At 48.6% G+C, this 18,882-nt stretch overlaps 2 protein-coding genes and 1 long non-coding RNA gene across 5 annotated transcripts in view; 1 reads left to right on the top strand and 2 right to left on the bottom strand.

The window, feature by feature from the left end:
• The window catches only part of KIF26B (kinesin family member 26B), a 442,501-nt gene that overhangs the window by 351,372 nt on the left and 72,247 nt on the right, over window positions 1-18,882 (top strand). For all 3 annotated transcript variants that reach the window (XM_072830252.1, XM_072830253.1, XM_072830255.1), the window contains 4 exons: window positions 5,598-5,804; window positions 10,624-10,717; window positions 11,747-12,009; window positions 14,953-15,136. In XM_072830252.1, coding sequence (XP_072686353.1) covers window positions 5,598-5,804; window positions 10,624-10,717; window positions 11,747-12,009; window positions 14,953-15,136 — 748 coding nt within the window. The remainder of the gene's footprint in view (window positions 1-5,597; window positions 5,805-10,623; window positions 10,718-11,746; window positions 12,010-14,952; window positions 15,137-18,882) is intronic.
• Window positions 3,617-10,779, bottom strand: LOC140635514 (uncharacterized). Its single transcript, XR_012032831.1, has 4 exons — window positions 10,596-10,779; window positions 8,666-10,018; window positions 7,858-8,186; window positions 3,617-6,040 (listed from the first exon to the last, which is right to left on the bottom strand). It is a non-coding gene; the product is annotated as an uncharacterized lncRNA (long non-coding RNA).
• Window positions 17,182-18,882, bottom strand: part of SMYD3 (SET and MYND domain containing 3) — a 796,483-nt gene continuing 794,782 nt past the window's right edge. Inside the window, exon 14 of the mRNA XM_072830260.1 lies at window positions 17,182-17,477. Coding sequence (XP_072686361.1) covers window positions 17,438-17,477 — 40 coding nt within the window. The 3' untranslated portion in view covers window positions 17,182-17,437. The remainder of the gene's footprint in view (window positions 17,478-18,882) is intronic.

Here is an 18,882-nt window from a genome sequence, read left to right as displayed (position 1 = left end):
TTCCATCTCCTGTCCCTCCAGTCATCTCACTCAGAATGCCTGGAGAATCTTCCAGAAGAGATTAATGTGCCATAAGCAGGCAACATGAATACATCCAGCACATCTGATCAAGACAGAAAAGGAAGGACTAAAATAAGGGAAGCACCACATCTAGAATTTAGGTGTTCAGATCAAATTTAACAGGGATTACTTACCTTTGCCAAAGATGTTAAGCAGATCAATAGTCTTTAATTTTGAGGGGAGGGAAAGAGAAAGCTCATCTCTTATGTCACTATGTATGTGCATGCTCATTAAAGAATATTTTGCTTTAATTTTTAAATTTAAATTTAATTTAAAATTAAGCCTAGGGTGCTTAGGAAGCTCAGTTAAATGTCTGACTCTTGGTTTTGGCTCAGGTCATGATCTCAGGGTCGTGAGATTGAGCCCCACGTCAGGTTCCACACCCAGTCCAAAGCCTGCTTAAGACTCTCCCTCTCCCTCTGCCCCTACCCCCTGCTTGCTTGCTCTCTCTCTCTCTCTCTCAAATAAAATAGGTCTTCAAAAACTAAGCCTAGTAGGAGGGCTTCTGATGTCATTAATCTGATATAGAAGAGCATATTTTCTACTAGTTGATTGGAGGAATATGCATTCTTTCTTTCTTTTGAGATAATATTTAGCATTTGTATGCTTCCCAACTGTCTTTCAAGGGGGGGGGGGCACAAAAGACCCATTTTAGGGATGAGGATACCAACACCCATACCTGAGGTCACACAGCCACTCAGTGTTGGTGACATCTGAACTAGAACTGAGTCTCCTGGCTCCTAGTTCGCATCTGGAGCCTGTAAGAAAGGCAAGAAGCTCACTATATATGCAATGCACCCTTCTGTTGTCCTTTGTTTTGCCCTCAAGAGCTGAACCCCATCTGAAAATAAATCTAAACCAGAAAAGGCATCCTGGTGTTTGCTGAGGTCAGCACAGTGCTGTCTCCACCAGGCAGGGCTGGGATGCCAATTCTGTCTTTTGCCCAGACTCTGGCTCTCCCCTATCACAGGCGGAGAAGGTCACCTGTAAGGACAGGATGATGGCTGTTTCTGTGGCTTACATTCATCACAAGGAACCCCAGCACTGCCATCACTGGTGCTGGCCTCTGTGGGAGGGCCGTCCTGGACCAGACTCATGGCATGCTGACTGGCTGCGGTTTGGCCTTTCTGTCTCAGTGGCCGAGTCCTTTGTTCTAGACTCCCTCCTGACAATCTCACTTGTTCACTTTTCTCACTATTCTTGGTGGTGGATCGTGATGAACCTATGACATTGGCCTCTGATTTGCCTTGAACCGTTTACAGACATGTTTTAGAAACTTAAACATAGATATGAAAGGTTTAAAGATAACTAATACTCTGGGATCAAGACAAAAATGATGCTAAATGGGATTTCCTGTCAGGTTGATCTGACTCTATCTTGACTCATTTCTATTGACTTAACGCTTAAAAATTTGTGAGCCTGGACATCAGTGTAAAGAGATCCAGCCTTAAAAAAAGAGAGAGAGAGAGAGAGAGAGAGAGAGAGAGAGATCCAGCCATCTGGTGGCTCAATGATTGAGCATCTGCCTTCAGCTCAAGTCATAATCCTGGTGTCCTGTGATCGAGTCCTGCATGGGGCTCCCCGCAGGCAGCCTGCTTCTCCCTCTGCCTGTGCCTCTGCCTCTCTGTGTCTCTCATGAATAAATAAATAAAATCTAAAAAAAAAAAAAAAAAAAAACAACCCCGAGAGATCCAAAATACAAAAATGCAAAAGGAGTAAAAGATTTCAGTGCTTCATTTACTCTGCTGCCTCTAACCTTATGGGGTGGAAATGATATATATATCCTCACTGACCCACTTCCCTTGAGCTTTTGCTGTGGCCGAGATGTAGGCTGGGGACCACTCACTGTTTCATGTGTGTCTGTTGAGGGCCTTCATTGTGAGGGCCCCCAGAGGAGTTTAAGCAAAGCTCAGGTGTGAGAATGGAGACTGTGTTCTCTCTTTCCCCCACTGCCTCACTGCCATCTGTGGTCTTCTCTGGTCGGTGAGAGATCCTTCCCAAGGTCGTATTTGCCCAAAGTCTTCCTTTGCCTTAGAGTCTGAAGAAAGCCTCCAGCAGGACAGCTTCTGGGCAGAGACATGGGCAACGAGGAGCCCCCTAGGTGTATACAATGTTCATGTACTCCATGACTAGGGACAGACCCCATGACTAGGGATGGACAGGAATATCCAAGCTCACGATCAGGTGTAGCGTCAATGGTGAGCATCTGTGGGGTGCACCACTCACGAGTCCCAGAAGGCCATGTGGCATCCAGACATGTCTTCTGCCTTGATGGAGGGACTGTCTGCATGGCTCGGGAGCCAGGGTTCACCTCTCTCAACCACTCAGAGTCCCTCATGCCATCCAGGAGGAGGTGCTGCCATGATTAATGAGTAAGACACAAAGGCCACTGCTGCCCAGAGCAAGAGCTGTCTCCACCATCCACTAGGCAATTACATAAATAAGGCAAAGTGGGGTCTTTACCACTGAGGGCTTGGGTTGAGGGAGTGCCAGTCTCCTGTCACTTGAACGGGGGTGTTGGGCCCTCCCTCCCCACACTCAGACTGTGCCCTGGCTTTCTAGACCTCATTCTGACAGTTCTGACTTTGGGATTGAAATCAGTCACTGTCCACAGTGCCGCAAGAGCCGGGAGGAGGCCGTGGACATTCCAAACTGCAGGGGCCCTCTACCCTCCCCAGGGTAGCTGGAGAGGAAGGGCTGAAGCAGGTGCTGCCAGAAACCCACCGGTGTTTACCACAAAATCGAGAACTCCTGGCAAGATGTCCTGGGGATGGTCTTGATCCTAAGTGGAATCTGCAAAGCACTTTAATTACAGAGGATTAAGCAGGAAGTGGAGTGCTGGACTGAAGGAATAATGACACCAAGGAAGTCAAGCAGAAAAACCCAATTTCTTTCCTTTTATGGGGGGTGGAGGTGGTGAATATCCATTTATTTAAATGAATTATAAAGGAAAGAATGAGAATAGTATTTGCCCACCCCTGTCCAGAGTTCAGGGGGTGTTTAAAGGGCTGTGTATCTCCTTGGCCCCAGTGGCCGGGGTCTTCAGCCTGTCCACGGAAATGGAAATGGAGGCTTGGAACCTCATTATGATTCAGGAGCACTCCCCCTGGAAATGACTCCCTAATTCAACCCCCCCTTCTCCTCGCAGGCCCTTGCCTGGCTTAGCTCATAGTTTACATTCAGCACCTCTAGTTGCCCCAAAATTGCATGCGAAATTGTGAAATAGAAAAGCAGTGGGCCATGTGACTCCATCAGTTCTGCCTGGCACCGCCTCATCCTTGGCTTGTGCCGCTCAGAGGCCGGGCTAGGGGATTTGCTTACAGAAAGCCTGCCCCCTTCCCCCCCACCCCCCCCCCCCGACACCTGCCAAAAGTCGCCATCTGAATATGGGCCCTCGCCACACCTGCTGTGTAGCTGGGGCAGAGCTGTGGAAATGCATGGTACTGAAATAAGGTCGGAAACATTCGCAGCGAGCAAGAAATGGCCTGCATGGAATGTAGACAGATGCGGTGCTTTATTGTCATGTGTGCAGTGACTGTTTTAGCGATTGGATCCTGTGAGACCGGAGCCTAATACCTAGCTGGGTCTGCAATAGTCGCCGTGGCGTCCTGTTTGTGATATACAGTGCTCAGCATCCAGGGCAAGGAGTTCTAAAACCTTATCATTAACACTGTAATGAGAGAATGCTAGGGTGTCACCATTCAGAGGGAGGGGAGTATGGGGGAGAGAGGAGGAGGAGGAAGAGGAGAAAAAGCAATCAAGCACCCACCCCAGGTTCAGTACTTCACATTGATTCATTTCATTCTCCCCACAGTCCCATGAGATAGATTTCATTGTCCCCATTGTACAGGTGAAAACACTGAGGCTTGGAGTGGCTGGACCACGTGTGGGAGCAGCACTTGCCATGATGGAAAAAGTATAGGCTTTGGCATCACACAGAGGTGGGATCAGAGCCTGGTCTCACCACCTCCCTTTTCAGGGACTGGGGCAAGTTCTAGAACACCTCTTCTCTCATGTGTGAAATCTGGACAGGTATGCCTATGCGCTGGCTGGTTGGGAGGATGACATAATGCCCTGTAGCTGACAGCACAGCCCTAGCACATAGTAGACCTCCAGGAAATGCAGGTCATTGTTACATGACCTACTGATGGGAGAGCCAGGATTTAAATTCCCAGAGGCTGACTTCACTCCAGCCATGGGCTCCTTCCACCATGACACGGTGCCCCCAGCTCTACCCCCGAGTGCTGTGGTGAGGTGGCAAGAGCCAGCACGGCCAGGGCATGGCACAGGGCAAGTGATGAGGCCAGTGCCCTTCAGGTTTGCACACTGCGAGTCAGACCCCTGCCTCCGCAGACAGAGGACAAACAGGAGAGGGCCCTTACTCCATTCTGCACAGTCCAGATTCTTCTCTGAGCATTTATACACTTTCAAAATATTTCCAACCCCTCTCCCCCAAAGGCCTGGCTGACATTTCATCAGCCCTGACAGTTGATCCGATGAGGAAGGTGAGACAGACAGAGGAGCTTAAAAAGAACCCTGCAGGATTCACCACGTGGTATTACAAAAATCATCTCTGCCTGTCTGTCTGTCTGCCGCTCTACGCATCACCAGCCTTTGCATCCCCAGTGCCTGCCTAGACTGAGGCCTGGCACTGAGCAGGGGCTCAACACATTTGCACTGAGCTGGCAACACAGGGACAAAGGCTGGCAAGGGAGCAAATGCTGTCTGTTCCCCAGGACCTGTGCCTGCAGAGCCGTGTGTGTGTGTGTGTGTGTGTGTGTGTGTGTGTGTGTGTGTCTTCAGCTCAACTTCTGCTCACTTTAAGGCTCTGGGACAGGCAGTTTATTCCTGTGGTCCATGGTCCCTGACTCGGGAGGCGGGTTAATAATGCTGCCCCCTTTCCCACCGAGACAGCGCTTTCGTTCTCTGAGATGACAACTTCTATGCACTCACTTAATGAGATCCCAAATAATATGTTTCAAACAAATCTTTTATCACCATTGCTCCTTGGAACCCATTTCAAATGCTGGCCATTAAAAACAGTCCATTTCATAAGCCTTTAATGATGACACTGATGACTGTGGGGGTTTTGTCTCCAAGAGTCCTGATGAGCAGAGGCCAGGAGTAAATTACGGAGCTAACTTTTATGTCCATGGGTTATTGATCTGTGAGTAGTTCTCTTGAAGGGAACTGCACCAGCCCTGAAACCTCAGCCATCCAGACTCCTTTTTCATCTATGTAACTGGGCCACCAGTGTACAGTTTTCAATTTATATTAATAAGCAGACAAAGGACATGGTGTGCCGTTTCCATAATAAAGCAATGGACGTATCAAAATACTCCGCCTGATAGCTACAAATAAGTCAGTTTTCCCTTGACCCTTTGAGGATTATGGTGCTGCTTCAGTTCATCATAATTTACCAGGAGAAGGCACCCTGCTGCTGTGCATGCTATGTCTCCAGAGTCTGGAAGGCTGCTCCTTCGAGATGTATCCAGCTTTCTCATTCTGTGTCCTTTCCTGCCTTTGTTTCTTGGCAGGTGAAAGTCATGCTTCGCATCTGTTCTACATTGGCTCGTGATACCTCAGAATCCAGCTCCTTCTTAAAGGTGGACCCACGGAAGAAACAGATCACCCTCTATGATCCCTTGACGTGTGGAGGTCAAAACGTCTTCCAAAAGAGGGGCAACCAAGTTCCTCCTAAAATGTTTGCCTTTGATGCTGTTTTTCCACAAGATGCTTCTCAGGTAGGTGTCACTGCCCGGTTGGGCTCAGGCAACATTGACCAGTTTCGAGAAACTTTTACTGTCTCTAGGACCTGTGAGATAGGCGGGTGTCTTCCAGAGTGCTCTGTTATGTCAGTTCCTCCACTGGTACAACTTTTGGAAATCCATCAGAGCCCCCTTGAGTGGTCAGTCCTTTTGAATTATTGGTGTCTGACTTTGGGCAGGATCGCTGTGTCAGGATTTCAACAAGACATATCCTTGGAGAGAAGGAAGAGTGAGCCAGTTAGGGCATGGCTTACATAAACAGGGAGACAGAAGGCAGAAGTGGAAGTTTTAGGAACACCTGCATCGAGGTGGTGGCATCTGTGGTCCACTAGGACACCACTCCTGCCTGGGTTTCTGGGGTGTCAAGGAGCTGGGTTCGAGTCAGGCAGGGTTCTAGGGTTAGTATATAACCATAGTGAGGAACCGGAGTGGTAGGCAGGGAAGCTGAGGCTGATGTGCCTGTGGCCTGAAGCAGCAGAGTGGAGTGGAAGGGAGGAAGAGGGTCTAAGAATAGCTCTTGTATTAACTATTGCTGCATTACAAACCACCCTAAAATTCAGTGGCTTAAAACAATAAGCATCTATGATTTCTCATGAATCTATGGGCTGGCCGAGCAGTCTTGTTTCTAGCTTGGCTCACTAATGTATTGGCAGTCTTGGCTGGATGCCATCACACGTTTGGGGACTGCCTGGCTTTGGGCTGATCTAGAATCCACGTTGTCTCTCATTGACCAGCAGGCTGTCTTGAGCTTGCTCTCATGGCAATGGCAGGATCCAGGTACACAAGCCTCTTGAGTTGTTGGCTCAGAACTGACAGCACATCACTTCTGCTGCTTTCTATTGGCTCAAATTTGAGGGGTGGGAAGAGACCCCATCTCTTAAGTGGAGAAGCTATAAAGTCATATTGCAAGGGGTATGCACACACACACAGGTGGAGAATGATAGCCATACTTCTGTGACTAATTTGGAGGCTTCTTGGGGGCCCAGAGCACCAAGATTCCTGGACCAGAGCTGCTGGAGCCAATCCCAGTAAGAACAGATGTCTACTGGAAGATTCAGTTGCACCATCTGGTGCATTTCATCTGCAATGAGTTGGCACAACAGAAGCTTCTAGTAGACACATAACCCAGGTTATGTGTATATGGTGACTTAACTTTGCCTGCATTTTGGCATCGGACAGCTGCATCTTCTGGATAAATTTCCAGCACTCCCCAAGATTTATACAAAACAGGGTGCAACAGGGTAACTCATGCCTATAGCAGAACCTAAAGACCAGGGTGCTATTAGTTCCTGTTAATTTCCTCCATGCTGTATCTGAGCCTGGGAAGTGGTGCTCGCTTGGTCTCTGATATTAGACCACAGACACATAGGACATACCATAGGCTCCACTCATTAGGAGTGGCTTCCCCCAAAGAGTTTTACCAGGAAAAGACAAAATACAAGTAAATCCAATCTTTTCTCTCTTTATTACATTTTTTGTGTGTATTGTACCACCCCTTGAGCTTGCTAATCTAGTAGATGACGTTGCATCAAACAAATGACCTACAAATAATTTAATTAACACAGTTAAACTTGTCTAAAGCAATTCTCCCTAAGTTGTAAGCATTCCAAAGCAAACCCTAAATTCAGTGTGGACCATTAGTGAGTTTTAGATTTATTCCATAAAAAGAACTATTTTTATTGCTCCTGTTTGCTTATACTTCACACTTGTTTCCAGAGCCCCTATGCTCTACGCTACAGTCACGCTTGCTTCGGAATGCTTTACTTTTGTTTAAATTGCCAGGACTAGGGCAGCCCGGGTGGCTCAGCGGTTTAGTGCCGCCTTCAGCCCAGGGAGTGTTCCTGGAGACCCAGGATCGGGTCCCATGTCAGGCTCCCTGCATGGAGCCTGCTTCTCTCTGTATCTCTCATGAATAAATAAATAAAATCTTAAAAATAAATAAATAAAATTGCCAGGATTGTAATGCACTGCATTCCTCTGTTAAAGGTTTTCCAGAAGTTTCATATACATTAGCCCACTCAACTCTTACTTGAATTCTAATGGTGTCAAAGAGGGAAGCACTGTTGTGTTCACATCACACACAAGGAGACGGAGGCTCAGAGATTAGTGTCTCATTCACAGGCCCTCTCCTGAGTAGACATCTCTCCTGGATTCTTCTCCTTAAGCCCTCAGTTCTGCTCGGTGTGGTACTGTGTCTTTGCGCTCCCGCTGTCTATCCACTGGTCACAAGCTTTGCCTCCTGGGCTCATTACTCCACCTCTCTGGGCCCCTGTGTCCTCGTCTGTCAACTGAAGACAGAACCAAAATGTGCCTCATTGAGCTGCTGGGATTCACTGAGGTGACACACACGGGAGATACCTGGTAGAAAAAGAGGCAGAACATAGTAAGCTTTCACTGTTGTGTCATAATTGATGCTAGGAAGGTCATGCAGCTGGGAGGGTCATAGTCAGCCTCAGTGCCCCAGGGGTGAGCACACTGTAAGCCTCCAAAGCAGGAAAGTGGACAGAGTAGGCCTCTGCTTGCTGCTCCACATCATGGCCTGTGAAGCAGCAGCTACCAGGAAGGCCCCAGGTGGTGAGGAGCTTGGCTTTCCATCAGTCTGTTGGGACATCAGCTTACTGACGCAAAGAAATGACCAGAACAGTCCTTGCTCCTCGTTGCCACCTTGAGCTCCACTTAGGACCCTCGAGAGGCCTTGGCAGTCATTAGCTGCCTACTCTGGGGCAGACCTCTGAGGATGTGGCTTTGGGAAGGTGTCTTAGTCCATTTGGGCTGCCATCACAAAACAGCACGGGTTGTGGGGGTGGGGCTTATAATCTGCAGAAATAAGTTCTCACAGTTTCAGAGGCTGGGAAGTGCAAGATCAAAGCACTGGCAGATGGGGGTCAGGCAAGAGCCCCTTTCTGATTGACAGCTGTCATCCTGATGTGTCTTCACGGGGCACAAGGGGCAGGGCAGCTCTCTGGGGCCTCTCTCCTAAGGGTGCTAACCCCACTCAGGAGGGCCCCACCCTCATGACCTAGTCACCTCCCCAGAGGTTGCATCACCAAATACCATCACACTGGTTGTTGGGTTTCAATATAGGGATTGGGAAGAGAGGACTCAGCTGTAGGTGAGTAGAGGCTTCCTGTGCACTTGGCTGTGCCTTGGGGGTCTTGCTGGGGCAGCGGCCTGCTTATCAAGGCCCAAGGCATAAGACAGCAGGAGGCCTCCAGGGGCCACTGCCAACCCCTAACAATACGAGACAGACTGGTCACTGCGCACTGTCTTCTCGGTGGATGGCGGGCAGGAATTCTGCTAAGAGAGGCCTGGGAGTCTGCTCCTGTTCTCTGTCCTTGGGCCTTGGCACAAATGATTCAATGATGGCAGTTTGGTACACACACAACCAGCTTTCTCCCTGCTGCTCTGGAATCTAGTACAGTCTATTTCAGGCCGGGCTCTCAGCCCCCTAAGCCCCACCTCACTTTATGTCCAAAGAAGGCTGAGCTCTGCAGAGTCACCTGTGGCCAATTCTGTCAAGATTCTCAGCCTCCACTGCAGGGCTTCGGGCTGGCTTCTCACTGCGGAGCTCCTGGGTCCTGGGGGGTGTGACAGATCTGTGGTCCCTGCAGCGGCCTCATCCTGCCACCCTCTCAGCCCAGGAGGAGCCCCCGTAGAGTTGCTGAGGTGACCACCAGAAGGATCAACAACGGGTGGAACTGTGGTTTTTCAATTTTGGTTTGGGAGAGAAAATCAATTTCCAAATACCCAGGTCTGTTGCACTCTGATAGCCTGGAGCTACATTCCAGGCCAGGCCATGCATGGCTCTCAGATTCCCAGGGAGGCCGGGGCCCTATGGGCTTCAGAGCCCAGGTGTTTCTTGCTTCTGAGTGATTCCTGGAGGTCTGACTCTGGCAGAGGTGGAACACAGTGCAGGATTTTGTCCTCCTGCTGCTCTGAAAGCCTCATATGCTACCCAGAGAGAGTTCTCAGATCTCTCTTTTATGCCAGCGAGGCCACAAAATTTACTGAATCCTTATTGTTTGTGGGTGCTTTATTATTGGGTGTTTATGGGGAAATACAGAAAGTCAGCAGCAGCCTGGCCCCTGTCTAAGGATTCAGATGGTCATGAGGGAGCTGAGCCATGCAGCCGCCTGGAGAACACCCGTTGTAACATCCTTGCAAATGGCCTTTGATACTGTACGTTGAATCTGCACAGAGAAAAAGACAAAGTTGGTTTTGAAAAGAAGGGGATATGGATCAAGAAAGAAGAAGGAGGTTGGGAGAAAGTAGATGTGCATCACAGGGCTCCTGCTTCTATTAGAAATAGTGTTTCCCAAGGTCATTTTTCCTGAAATGGCACATTATCTTTTTCCCACTAATAAGTTTGGTCCATTTCATATACTGTGTGTCTACATGTCTGTGTGTGAGTGTGTGTGTGTGAGTGAAGGATCCAGTTAGCAGAGGGTGGGTGGAAAGTGTAAAAGCCTTGTCCCAGAGACCAGAAGGGCAGCTCAGAAAAGGGTATGAGGTCTGTGAGAGCACCCTGCATCCCCTGCCAGCCTTTTCCTGCCTGGCCTACAGAGACAGCAGCTGAAATGCCCCCCAAATCACCAGAGGGTTGGTTTGCAGGTCATGTGTATAAGGCTCAGGCTTGCAAGAGGTGGAGGCCTTGGAACTGAGCACCCCGGAACTGCATTACAGCCTGACCCATCTATAGCACCGTGACCATGGGACCCAAGCCCGTGGGAAGGGGGCTCCCGTTCCCATCACTAATGGTCCACTCACTGCACATGTCTCCTCTTGTGTCTGCCAGGCTGAAGTGTGTGCCGGAACTGTGGCGGAGGTGATCCAGTCTGTGGTCAACGGGGCGGACGGCTGCGTGTTCTGTTTCGGCCACGCTAAGCTGGGTCAGTGAGAGCTTTCCTCGTTCCTTCTGTCTGTATTCCTAGTCACGTGGATGTTCTGTGCCAGTCCCAGCATCTGTAGATGAAAGGGAAGGCTGTTTCCTTTGAGTGCCCAATTGAAGAATCACTGGTTGCTGTTTCTGCTTTTTTTTTTTTTTTCTGTTTCTGCTTTTGAAATGCAGCGTTCATCAAGTGGGGACTGACTTAGTCTTCTAAGGAAGGGGTAGTGGGGTGCTTCCCACTTGGTCCAGGTCAAGGGCACGCCCAGAAAGCCAGCAGGAGGAGGGACACCCACTGAGCAGGGGCTCCTGGGTTCAGGGTAGTGGATGGAGCCCACAAAAAACCAGCCTCCAAGCAAAGCCCAAAACCGTGTCGGAACCCATCTGGGGAGAGTGTCTAAGCACAGCACAGACCGGAGGGAGAAAGAAGGAGGTGGAGAAGCACCCGGACAGGGGTTTGGATGGCTAGACCCCCATAAGGTGCCTTCTGAATCCGGGCCTGTGGCCATCTGCTCAGCAGGCCCTAGCTTCCGCGCTGAGGAAGTTAGTAATTTGGGGTGCTCCGGAAGTACCCCTCGGCAGAGAGATTCCCACAAAGGCCTCACAGTGAGAGAGGCCAGTTTTAGGCTGAGACAGCTCATTCAGCTCCCTTCTGTCTTCTTGATCTCTGATCAAAGCAGCAATCCAGATTTAAACAGAATTTGCTCCCGCTGTAAAAATATACCCTGCATTTAACTTGAGGAAGGTTATAAAGTGTAAGTCTGTGGATTCAATCTGTGGGGTGGTGATAAAAAAGAACCATCACAGCGATGAAAGATCTCCGCTGGATAGCCTGTGATGCTCGGGACACCCGTTCTGTCCTCAGGCTGGATGCTCAGAGTCTTCGTCCGCGCGGCACTAGGAAATGCCCTTTGCGGTTGTTGTCATCGATGCCTACTACCTCCCTCACCTTTCCCTTTCCTTCCTTCCCAACCCCCAAGCCTCCCCATGGGGGACACTCACACTGTGTTCCTCCCTTGTCTCGCTCCCCCAGGGAAATCCTACACCATGATCGGAAAGGACGATTCCATGCAGAACCTTGGCATCATCCCCTGTGCTATCTCTTGGCTCTTCAAGCTGATAAATGAACGCAAGGAAAAGACGGGAGCCCGGTTCTCGGTGCGGATCTCAGCGGTGGAAGTGTGGGGCAAAGAAGAGAACCTCCGGGACCTGCTGGCCGAGGTGGCCACGGGCAGCCTGCAGGACGGCCAGTCCCCGGGCGTGTACCTGTGCGAGGACCCCATCTGTGGCACGCAGGTGAGCAGCTCCCCGCTGCTAGCGGGGGGGGGCGGGGTGCGCTGCACCCCATGGTTCCGGCCACGTGTAAACAGGGCAGGCTTGCGAGTGTTTACTTTAGGGGGAGGCGGGAACTTTATGGCTTGCAGCTGCAGGGCCATCTGCTCACCCAACCTAAATATTTGTACCTTGAATCTAATTGACAATGAGCAGGAACCACGATTGTTGCAGCATTTGTGGGGAAATTGAATTCACTTTCCTTACGCCCCTTTCGAAAAAAAGAAAGTACAGTCTTTCTTTTGTTTAAACAACAAGCCGAAATATTTACTGCTCTGCACAAAGAGGTCCAGCCATTACCAGGGCTGTTTATGTCTCTATAAACTGTGTTTCTGGCACTGGTTTTACAGCCGGATTAGTAGTGCTGTAGGAAAAACTAATAACCACTTTCTAATTAGAACCATGATATAATTGCTGGAGCTGTGGAAGCCAAGAGAAGCTCCAGTCTACCTTTGCAGGATATGATGCCTGTTCCGTCAGTCTGTCTCTCTCTGGCTGCCAATAGATGGAGGAAGGACTCCCAGCTCCCTGGTTCATATCCAGGAGAATTAGTTCTTTCAGTCTCCAGCAGGCCTTATTTCCAATTTGTTTTTTTCAGATAAGTGTTCATTTTGATGAGTTCCTGTGTCTTCCCAGGTGGGACTGGTTTTCACAGGCGAGGACACCTCCTGTTATACCCATCTACTCACACCTGGCTGTGTTCTTCCCCTGCTCAGAGCACCTCAGATCCTTCCGTTTCTGTTCTGAATCCCCCGTTGCAAAACTCATCCTGATTTGCATGGTCCCCTGTGACCTGCCCCATGCCTACCTTTCCAGCATCATCTCTCGCCACTCCTTAAATTACATTTGAGTCCCTAAAAAGGCAGTGCTTCTCAAACGTCAGTGCCCTTATGAATCACTGGGGATCTCGTGACTACACGGGTTCTGGGATAGGTCCCCTGGTTATGGATTTCTAGCAGGCTTCCCAGCTGCAAAGCTCTCAGACACCAACCAAGGCTCCTCCTCCGCTCTTCCTCCTCATCTGGCGAAGTCCCTATCTTACAGTAGCAGCTACACGTCACTTCCTCCAGGAAACCCTCTTAGATGTTTCTCTTTGTCAGTTGTGATTGCCTGGTTAGTCCTCTGCAACTGCTAAAGGGTGGGTCCCGAGACTGACCAGTTTTAACAGATGTATTAGATACCATCTGGATGTGAAATCTAATCAGAATGCAAACTAACTGGTTATGCAAAGCTTAATCCAGCAGTTCTCAGACTGTAGTCTTCAGCAGTCACTTGGAGGACTTGGAAAACACAGCTTGCCGGGCTCTACCTCGAGAATTTCTGATTCGGTAGGCCTGGGGTAGATCCCCAGAATGTGCATTTCTAACCAGTTCCCATGTGACACTGATGCTGTTGGTTCAGGGACCACACTTGGAGAACCTCTCTTCTGAAGCATCACAGCACCTGCTTGGCATCACCTGCCTGCTGTTCCCTTCCCAAGAATTACCTGGATGTTCAGATGCCCTGGAGCCTCCATTCACTTTTATTTTTGTTTAATTTAAATTTTGTTAGTTAACATACAGTGCAATGCTGGTTCATTGGAGTCAGTTCAGTAGGATTCAGTGATTCATCACATACAACTCCATTCACTTTTATAAAGACTCTGCTGGTGAAGTCCCACGTAGGCAAAGGACCTGGTTAACTGAAGGCTTGGAAGAACAGATCAACAGCCTTTTTATTTAACTCTTCTTATTGAAAAATCACGAAAAAACATTAGCTTATTTTTCTACCATAGTAAGTACAGAACAGTGAACACAACAGTCTGTCTTTGAAGTCTGAGGATTTTGAAGGAAGGTCCCAGGTTCCAAAATCAGCTCTCACAGTTCAGAATGGTAAGCGTGGTCAGAAATAGAAAATTGTCAGAATGTGTACCAACCCGAAGGCATATACCACAGACTGTGTCTTTGAATAAATCAGATGTTTCCTTTTCTCCCCTCAAAAAGGAGTATTAGTCAAATTCTTTTTTTTTTTTTTAAGATTATTTATTTATTCACGAGAGAGGCAGAGACAAAGGCAGAGGGAGAAGCAGGCTCCCTGTGGGGAGCCTGATGCGGGACTCTATCCCAGGATCCCAGGATCATGACCTGAGCGAAAGGCAGATGCTCACCCGCTGAGCGACCTAGGCATCCCTAAATTCTGATAATACTGTTTTGATTAAAGTTATACTCTAATTTCTGAGGGATTCCATAGGATTTAGATGCATGGCCCACAGTGCTTTCTTAATTAATCTGCCAGGAACGTGAATTTAGAAACCAAAGATACAAATAGATGAAACAATATAGATGAGACAATTCAACTACATGGGGTGTTTTCATTCGTCTTTTACATATCTCGTTTAAAACCGTGCTCCTACATGTAATCTAAAACTGGCTTTAAGTAGCTGGAGAAATGGGGAGTAGAATTAAAGCTGACTGAGCTTGGTTTTTACTCTTTGGGGAACCGGTGCTGTCTGGACTGGGATCATAGTGTGCCACCTATCAGTCTCCAAACCTTGTAGTCTTGGAGATCAGGATGGGGTCGTATCCCGTGGGTCTTCTCAGGTAGATGGATATAGTCCAGGATGCATGTTTGCTTCTGCAGAGGTCAGCCTGTGCCCCCTGCCCCTGCCCCCCACAGTCACTCAGATATGACCACCTGCTCTTCACACCTGCTATTACCCAAACTGTAAAACTATGTTTCATCCAATACTTGTGCTCAGTCTTACCTTTCAGGAATGGGTTAAGTGGACAATTGCACGTGAGTCTGGGCCCTTGTTCCAGAAGGATCTTTGTTGGCCTCCAAGAGGCACATAGCTTTTCTGCAGCATGGAGAGCTGTGTGCGAGCCCCGTCTCAGCCTGAGGCTTCAGCTGTTGGCTTGTGTCTTCCAGCTGCAGAACCAGAGTGAGCTGCGGGCACCTACGGCGGAGAAGGCCGCCTTCTTCCTGGATGCCGCCATTGCCTCCCGACGGGGCAGCCAGCAGAAATGTGACGAGGATGACCACCGAAACTCGCACATGCTCTTCACCCTGCACATCTACCAGTACCGCATGGAGAAGAGCGGGAAAGGGGGAAGTAAGTGGCCTGTCTCTACCCATAGCCCGGCCCAGGGTACCCGTCATTGATGGCAGCCATGACACTGCCCCCGCCCCCGGCTCTGCCTTTTTATTTTCAAGTAGGCCCCATGCCCAACGTGGGGCTTGAACTCACGGGCCTTAGGTCAGTGTGCCGACAGAGCCAACCAAGTGCCCCTGACCTTGTATAGCAGAGTTCAAGTTCCCCAGTATGGAATTCGCTGATTTAGAGTCCCAGACAATGGCGGCATCTGGCCTGCACTTTGAACCATCCAGGAGGAAAGGATTTGCCTGGGGGAGGATGATGGACCAATGTAATTGCCAGAGGAAGGTGAGAAAGGGGAGACTTTAAACAGAAAGACAACTGTTTTGTAGCATCTTTTCGTTCACCAGCTCTACAGAGGCTCTTCATGAAAGGCCAGGGTTTATGCATCTAGCACCCTGGTGATATGTTATTAATCATTAGCTTGAGTCCACTGTATGGATCTGGAGGAAACAAAGGCATGTTTTTAAAATAGTCTATAAATCAGACCTTTGAAGAACTAGGCAGATTCTACTACCTGTTGGTGATGCTCCTCTGTGAGAACCTCGGTCCTGGCCCTGCTCTGTGGGGAGTGGCACTGCCAGGCCCCCGGGGTGCTAGGTCTACAGCCCCCCTGGGCGAGGTCTTCAAAGCCAGCACCAGCCTTGGTGCAGTGCTCTATCTACCCTTTGCCAAGTCTCATGTACTCTACGCGCTGGGGAGCATCTCAGGTGGGATTTTGGACTATGGGCGACGTGGTCCATTGACCTTGCTGGGCTTTCCCATGTGAGCCACAGGGTTGGGCTTTCGAAACACAGGCAGCTGGCCCCCAGGGCTCTCTCTGGACACTGAGTGCCAGGAAAACAAACACTAGCCCTGAGTTAGGAGACTAACCCAGGTGCCTGGAAATTGTGAAGCTAATTGACTAACACAGAGGCAATCAACAAACTAATTCTGGGTGGAGCCTGAAGTCAGGCATCCACCTGGGATCAGTGGATGGGCTTCCCAATTTCTCTGCAGTTTGAGTTGTTGCCCAAAGACCTAGAAACCAGTATCCCGGAGAGAGTTCTTAGGGCTTCTCTTGCCACCAGGGAAAGTTCTGCCCTTCCTTGTCTCAGCTCATTTGCTGGCCCAGTTGTATGCCCTCAGTTCCTCCTCCGTAATTCTTGTTATTTTAATTCAGGTTTAACGAAGTCTAATGTACATTCAGAAATACCCCTTTTTTGTGTGTTGTTTGATGAGTTTTGGCAAATCTGTACAGTTGTGTAACTACCGCCACCTTCCAGACACAGAACCAAACCATCAGCACTGGCCCCACTCTGGCCACTTCCTGCCCTCTACCTCTGGCCCCCAACAACTGACCCGACTTTTTTCCTTTTAGTTTTGCATCCAGAGCATCGTACGAATGGAGCCACGTGGTCCCCACGTGGCCTTTGGTGTCCGGCTTCTTTCATTTGGCCTAATGCCTCTGAGATTCTTCCAATGTTCTTGCATGTACTGGTTGTTTGCTTATTTTTCTTAGTTTCCATGGAGCCCAGAGACTTGCCTCTACCTCTCCTCCTACTCCCAGGCCTGAGATCTCACCTGCAGTTCCAGGACCACAGGAGGACCCAGGCTGTCTACCCTGGCTGCTCCCTGCACTGGCTGCTGCCCAGGGGTCTAGGGATATTGGCCTCACTGGGCACCCCAGGAGGCATACCCTCAGCAGCCCAGACCTCTCTTGTAACCAGCACAATCATAAAGGTCTGACTGTGGGGCGAGCAAAATGGCTTGAATGGGAAATTTTCAGGGGAGATTGGTTCTCAATGATGGGCTCACCCCATGTACAGCACTTCTGTTTAGAAAAACTTTCTCAAAGAAGGAAGCAAGGATTAGGGTAGAAATGAGAAGATCCAGACCTTTAAAGTTCGAAACAGAATTTCAGCCCCTGACAGTCTGGGGGGCTGGCTTTAAATCCTGCCCTCACTGTTTTTTTTTCTGGGTTTTGTCTTAGCAGCACAAACATGGAAATCTGACAAGTGTTTTTATTCTTTTAAGCTTTTTTATTGTATTTAAGCTTTATTTCTTTTAAGCTGTTTATTCTTTGAAGTCAATACTAATGATAATAATCAGAGCCTGTAGTGGGGTTCTTAGACTTTGAGTGGAGAGAGTGACTCGAAAAAGATCTGAATTTTCAGCCAAATTGCTTCCAAATGGACAAGTGGAAGATCTTAGGAGATGGGATAATCTCATCCTCCTTCCAGGTTTCAAACTGCGCTGAAAACAACTGTTTTGAGTTTTTCACTTTTCTTCCTCCATGGTTCTGCTCTCTATTTGGAACCTGAAAGAAGGAAGCAATTTTGAAAATAAACAGTTACTTAAATTACTTCAACTGTAAGAACTTGAAATTCCACTTCACAGCGGTGTGGTCTGGGCCATTCCCTCAGCTCACCGGCCCTCCCCAAGTTGCTGCGCAGCGCATCTGCTGGAATATTCACATCCCATTCACCTTCTTGCTGTTTACACATTGTGAAGGCAGATTGCTTTTAAATAATAAATTCAGGGTAAAGGGAAAAGCAAGTACCATTAATGGCTCCCCAAAACCCTTTTCGGTACTTTCTAATATATCTGTAGATGATTAAAAGTGGGTGGGGGGAGAGACCAGGGGAGGTCACCTGCATGCCACAGCACCTGGCTTCCCAGAAGGGGAGGAATCCAGACCAGGATGTGCACAGACAGCCCTCCAGCCTTTCCAAGTCTCGCTTGACTTCAGTAAATTTGTATCTGCTTAAAGTATAATGAGGATACTTGCAGTGTTGTTTAAAATGGAAATTTTTGTTTACTTATCTATAAGTAATAATCCCTGTGGGCCTGGCAGCCAGAACTCAATTAAAGGAAAGTTTATTAATTAATTACACTGCAGGGAAGCAAAGAGCAGAGCACACTGTTGTGAAGTGGCCATCAGAAGCTTGGATGGTGGATTTCAGAGAGGTCTCTGCCTCAAGAACTAGACACGCCACATGTATGGATGCACCTGAATCTTACATATGTATTTTATAAACACACACGTACAGACATAGGCACATATAAATAGATGGACAAAAATATTTTCAAAGTGTCAAATCAACATAGAAAAGAAAATTCTATGTTGATGTATTACTGTTTTGCACATAACATTAGGTCAAGCTTAAATTACTTCCCTGGTTTAAAGAGAAATATTCCCTGGCTTAAATTGTGTCCTTAGTGGGGCTGATTCTCCACCTGTCCCAGAGCCCTCCCCTGCTTTGCTATGCTATTGTGTAAAGGCTGAGAACCCCAGTGGGAATTCCATCTCTAGGAAAGAGCCCCAAGGCCCTCATGATCAAGAGCTTCTCCTCATAAAGACAAGTCTATCAGGAGTCAGCCCACACTGCATTAAATCAATGGAACCTGTGCTGTGTTTTAAAAAAAATCAGTGTATTTCTCTATTTAGCTATGTTCCTGAAAGAGAAAAACAATCCAGTTATTTGTCACATACGCAGGTGGTGTGAGTTCAGAGAAGTCCTCTCCTGCAGCACAATCAGGGGATGGTTAATTGAGAAAGTCAAAAGGAGGAACCTTTTTTTTTTTTGTATATTTTTTTATTGGAGTTCGATTTGCCAACATATAGCATAACACCCTGTGCTCATCTTGTCAAGTGCTCCCCCCCCCCGTTCCCGTCACCCAGTCACCCCATCCCCCTGCCCACCTCCCCTTTCGCTACTCCG

Source organism: Canis lupus, chromosome 6 (assembly GCF_048164855.1).
Source record: "Canis lupus baileyi chromosome 6, mCanLup2.hap1, whole genome shotgun sequence".
In the NCBI taxonomy this organism is placed as follows: domain Eukaryota; kingdom Metazoa; phylum Chordata; class Mammalia; order Carnivora; family Canidae; genus Canis; species Canis lupus.
This window is presented reverse-complemented; position numbering and strand designations above follow the sequence as displayed.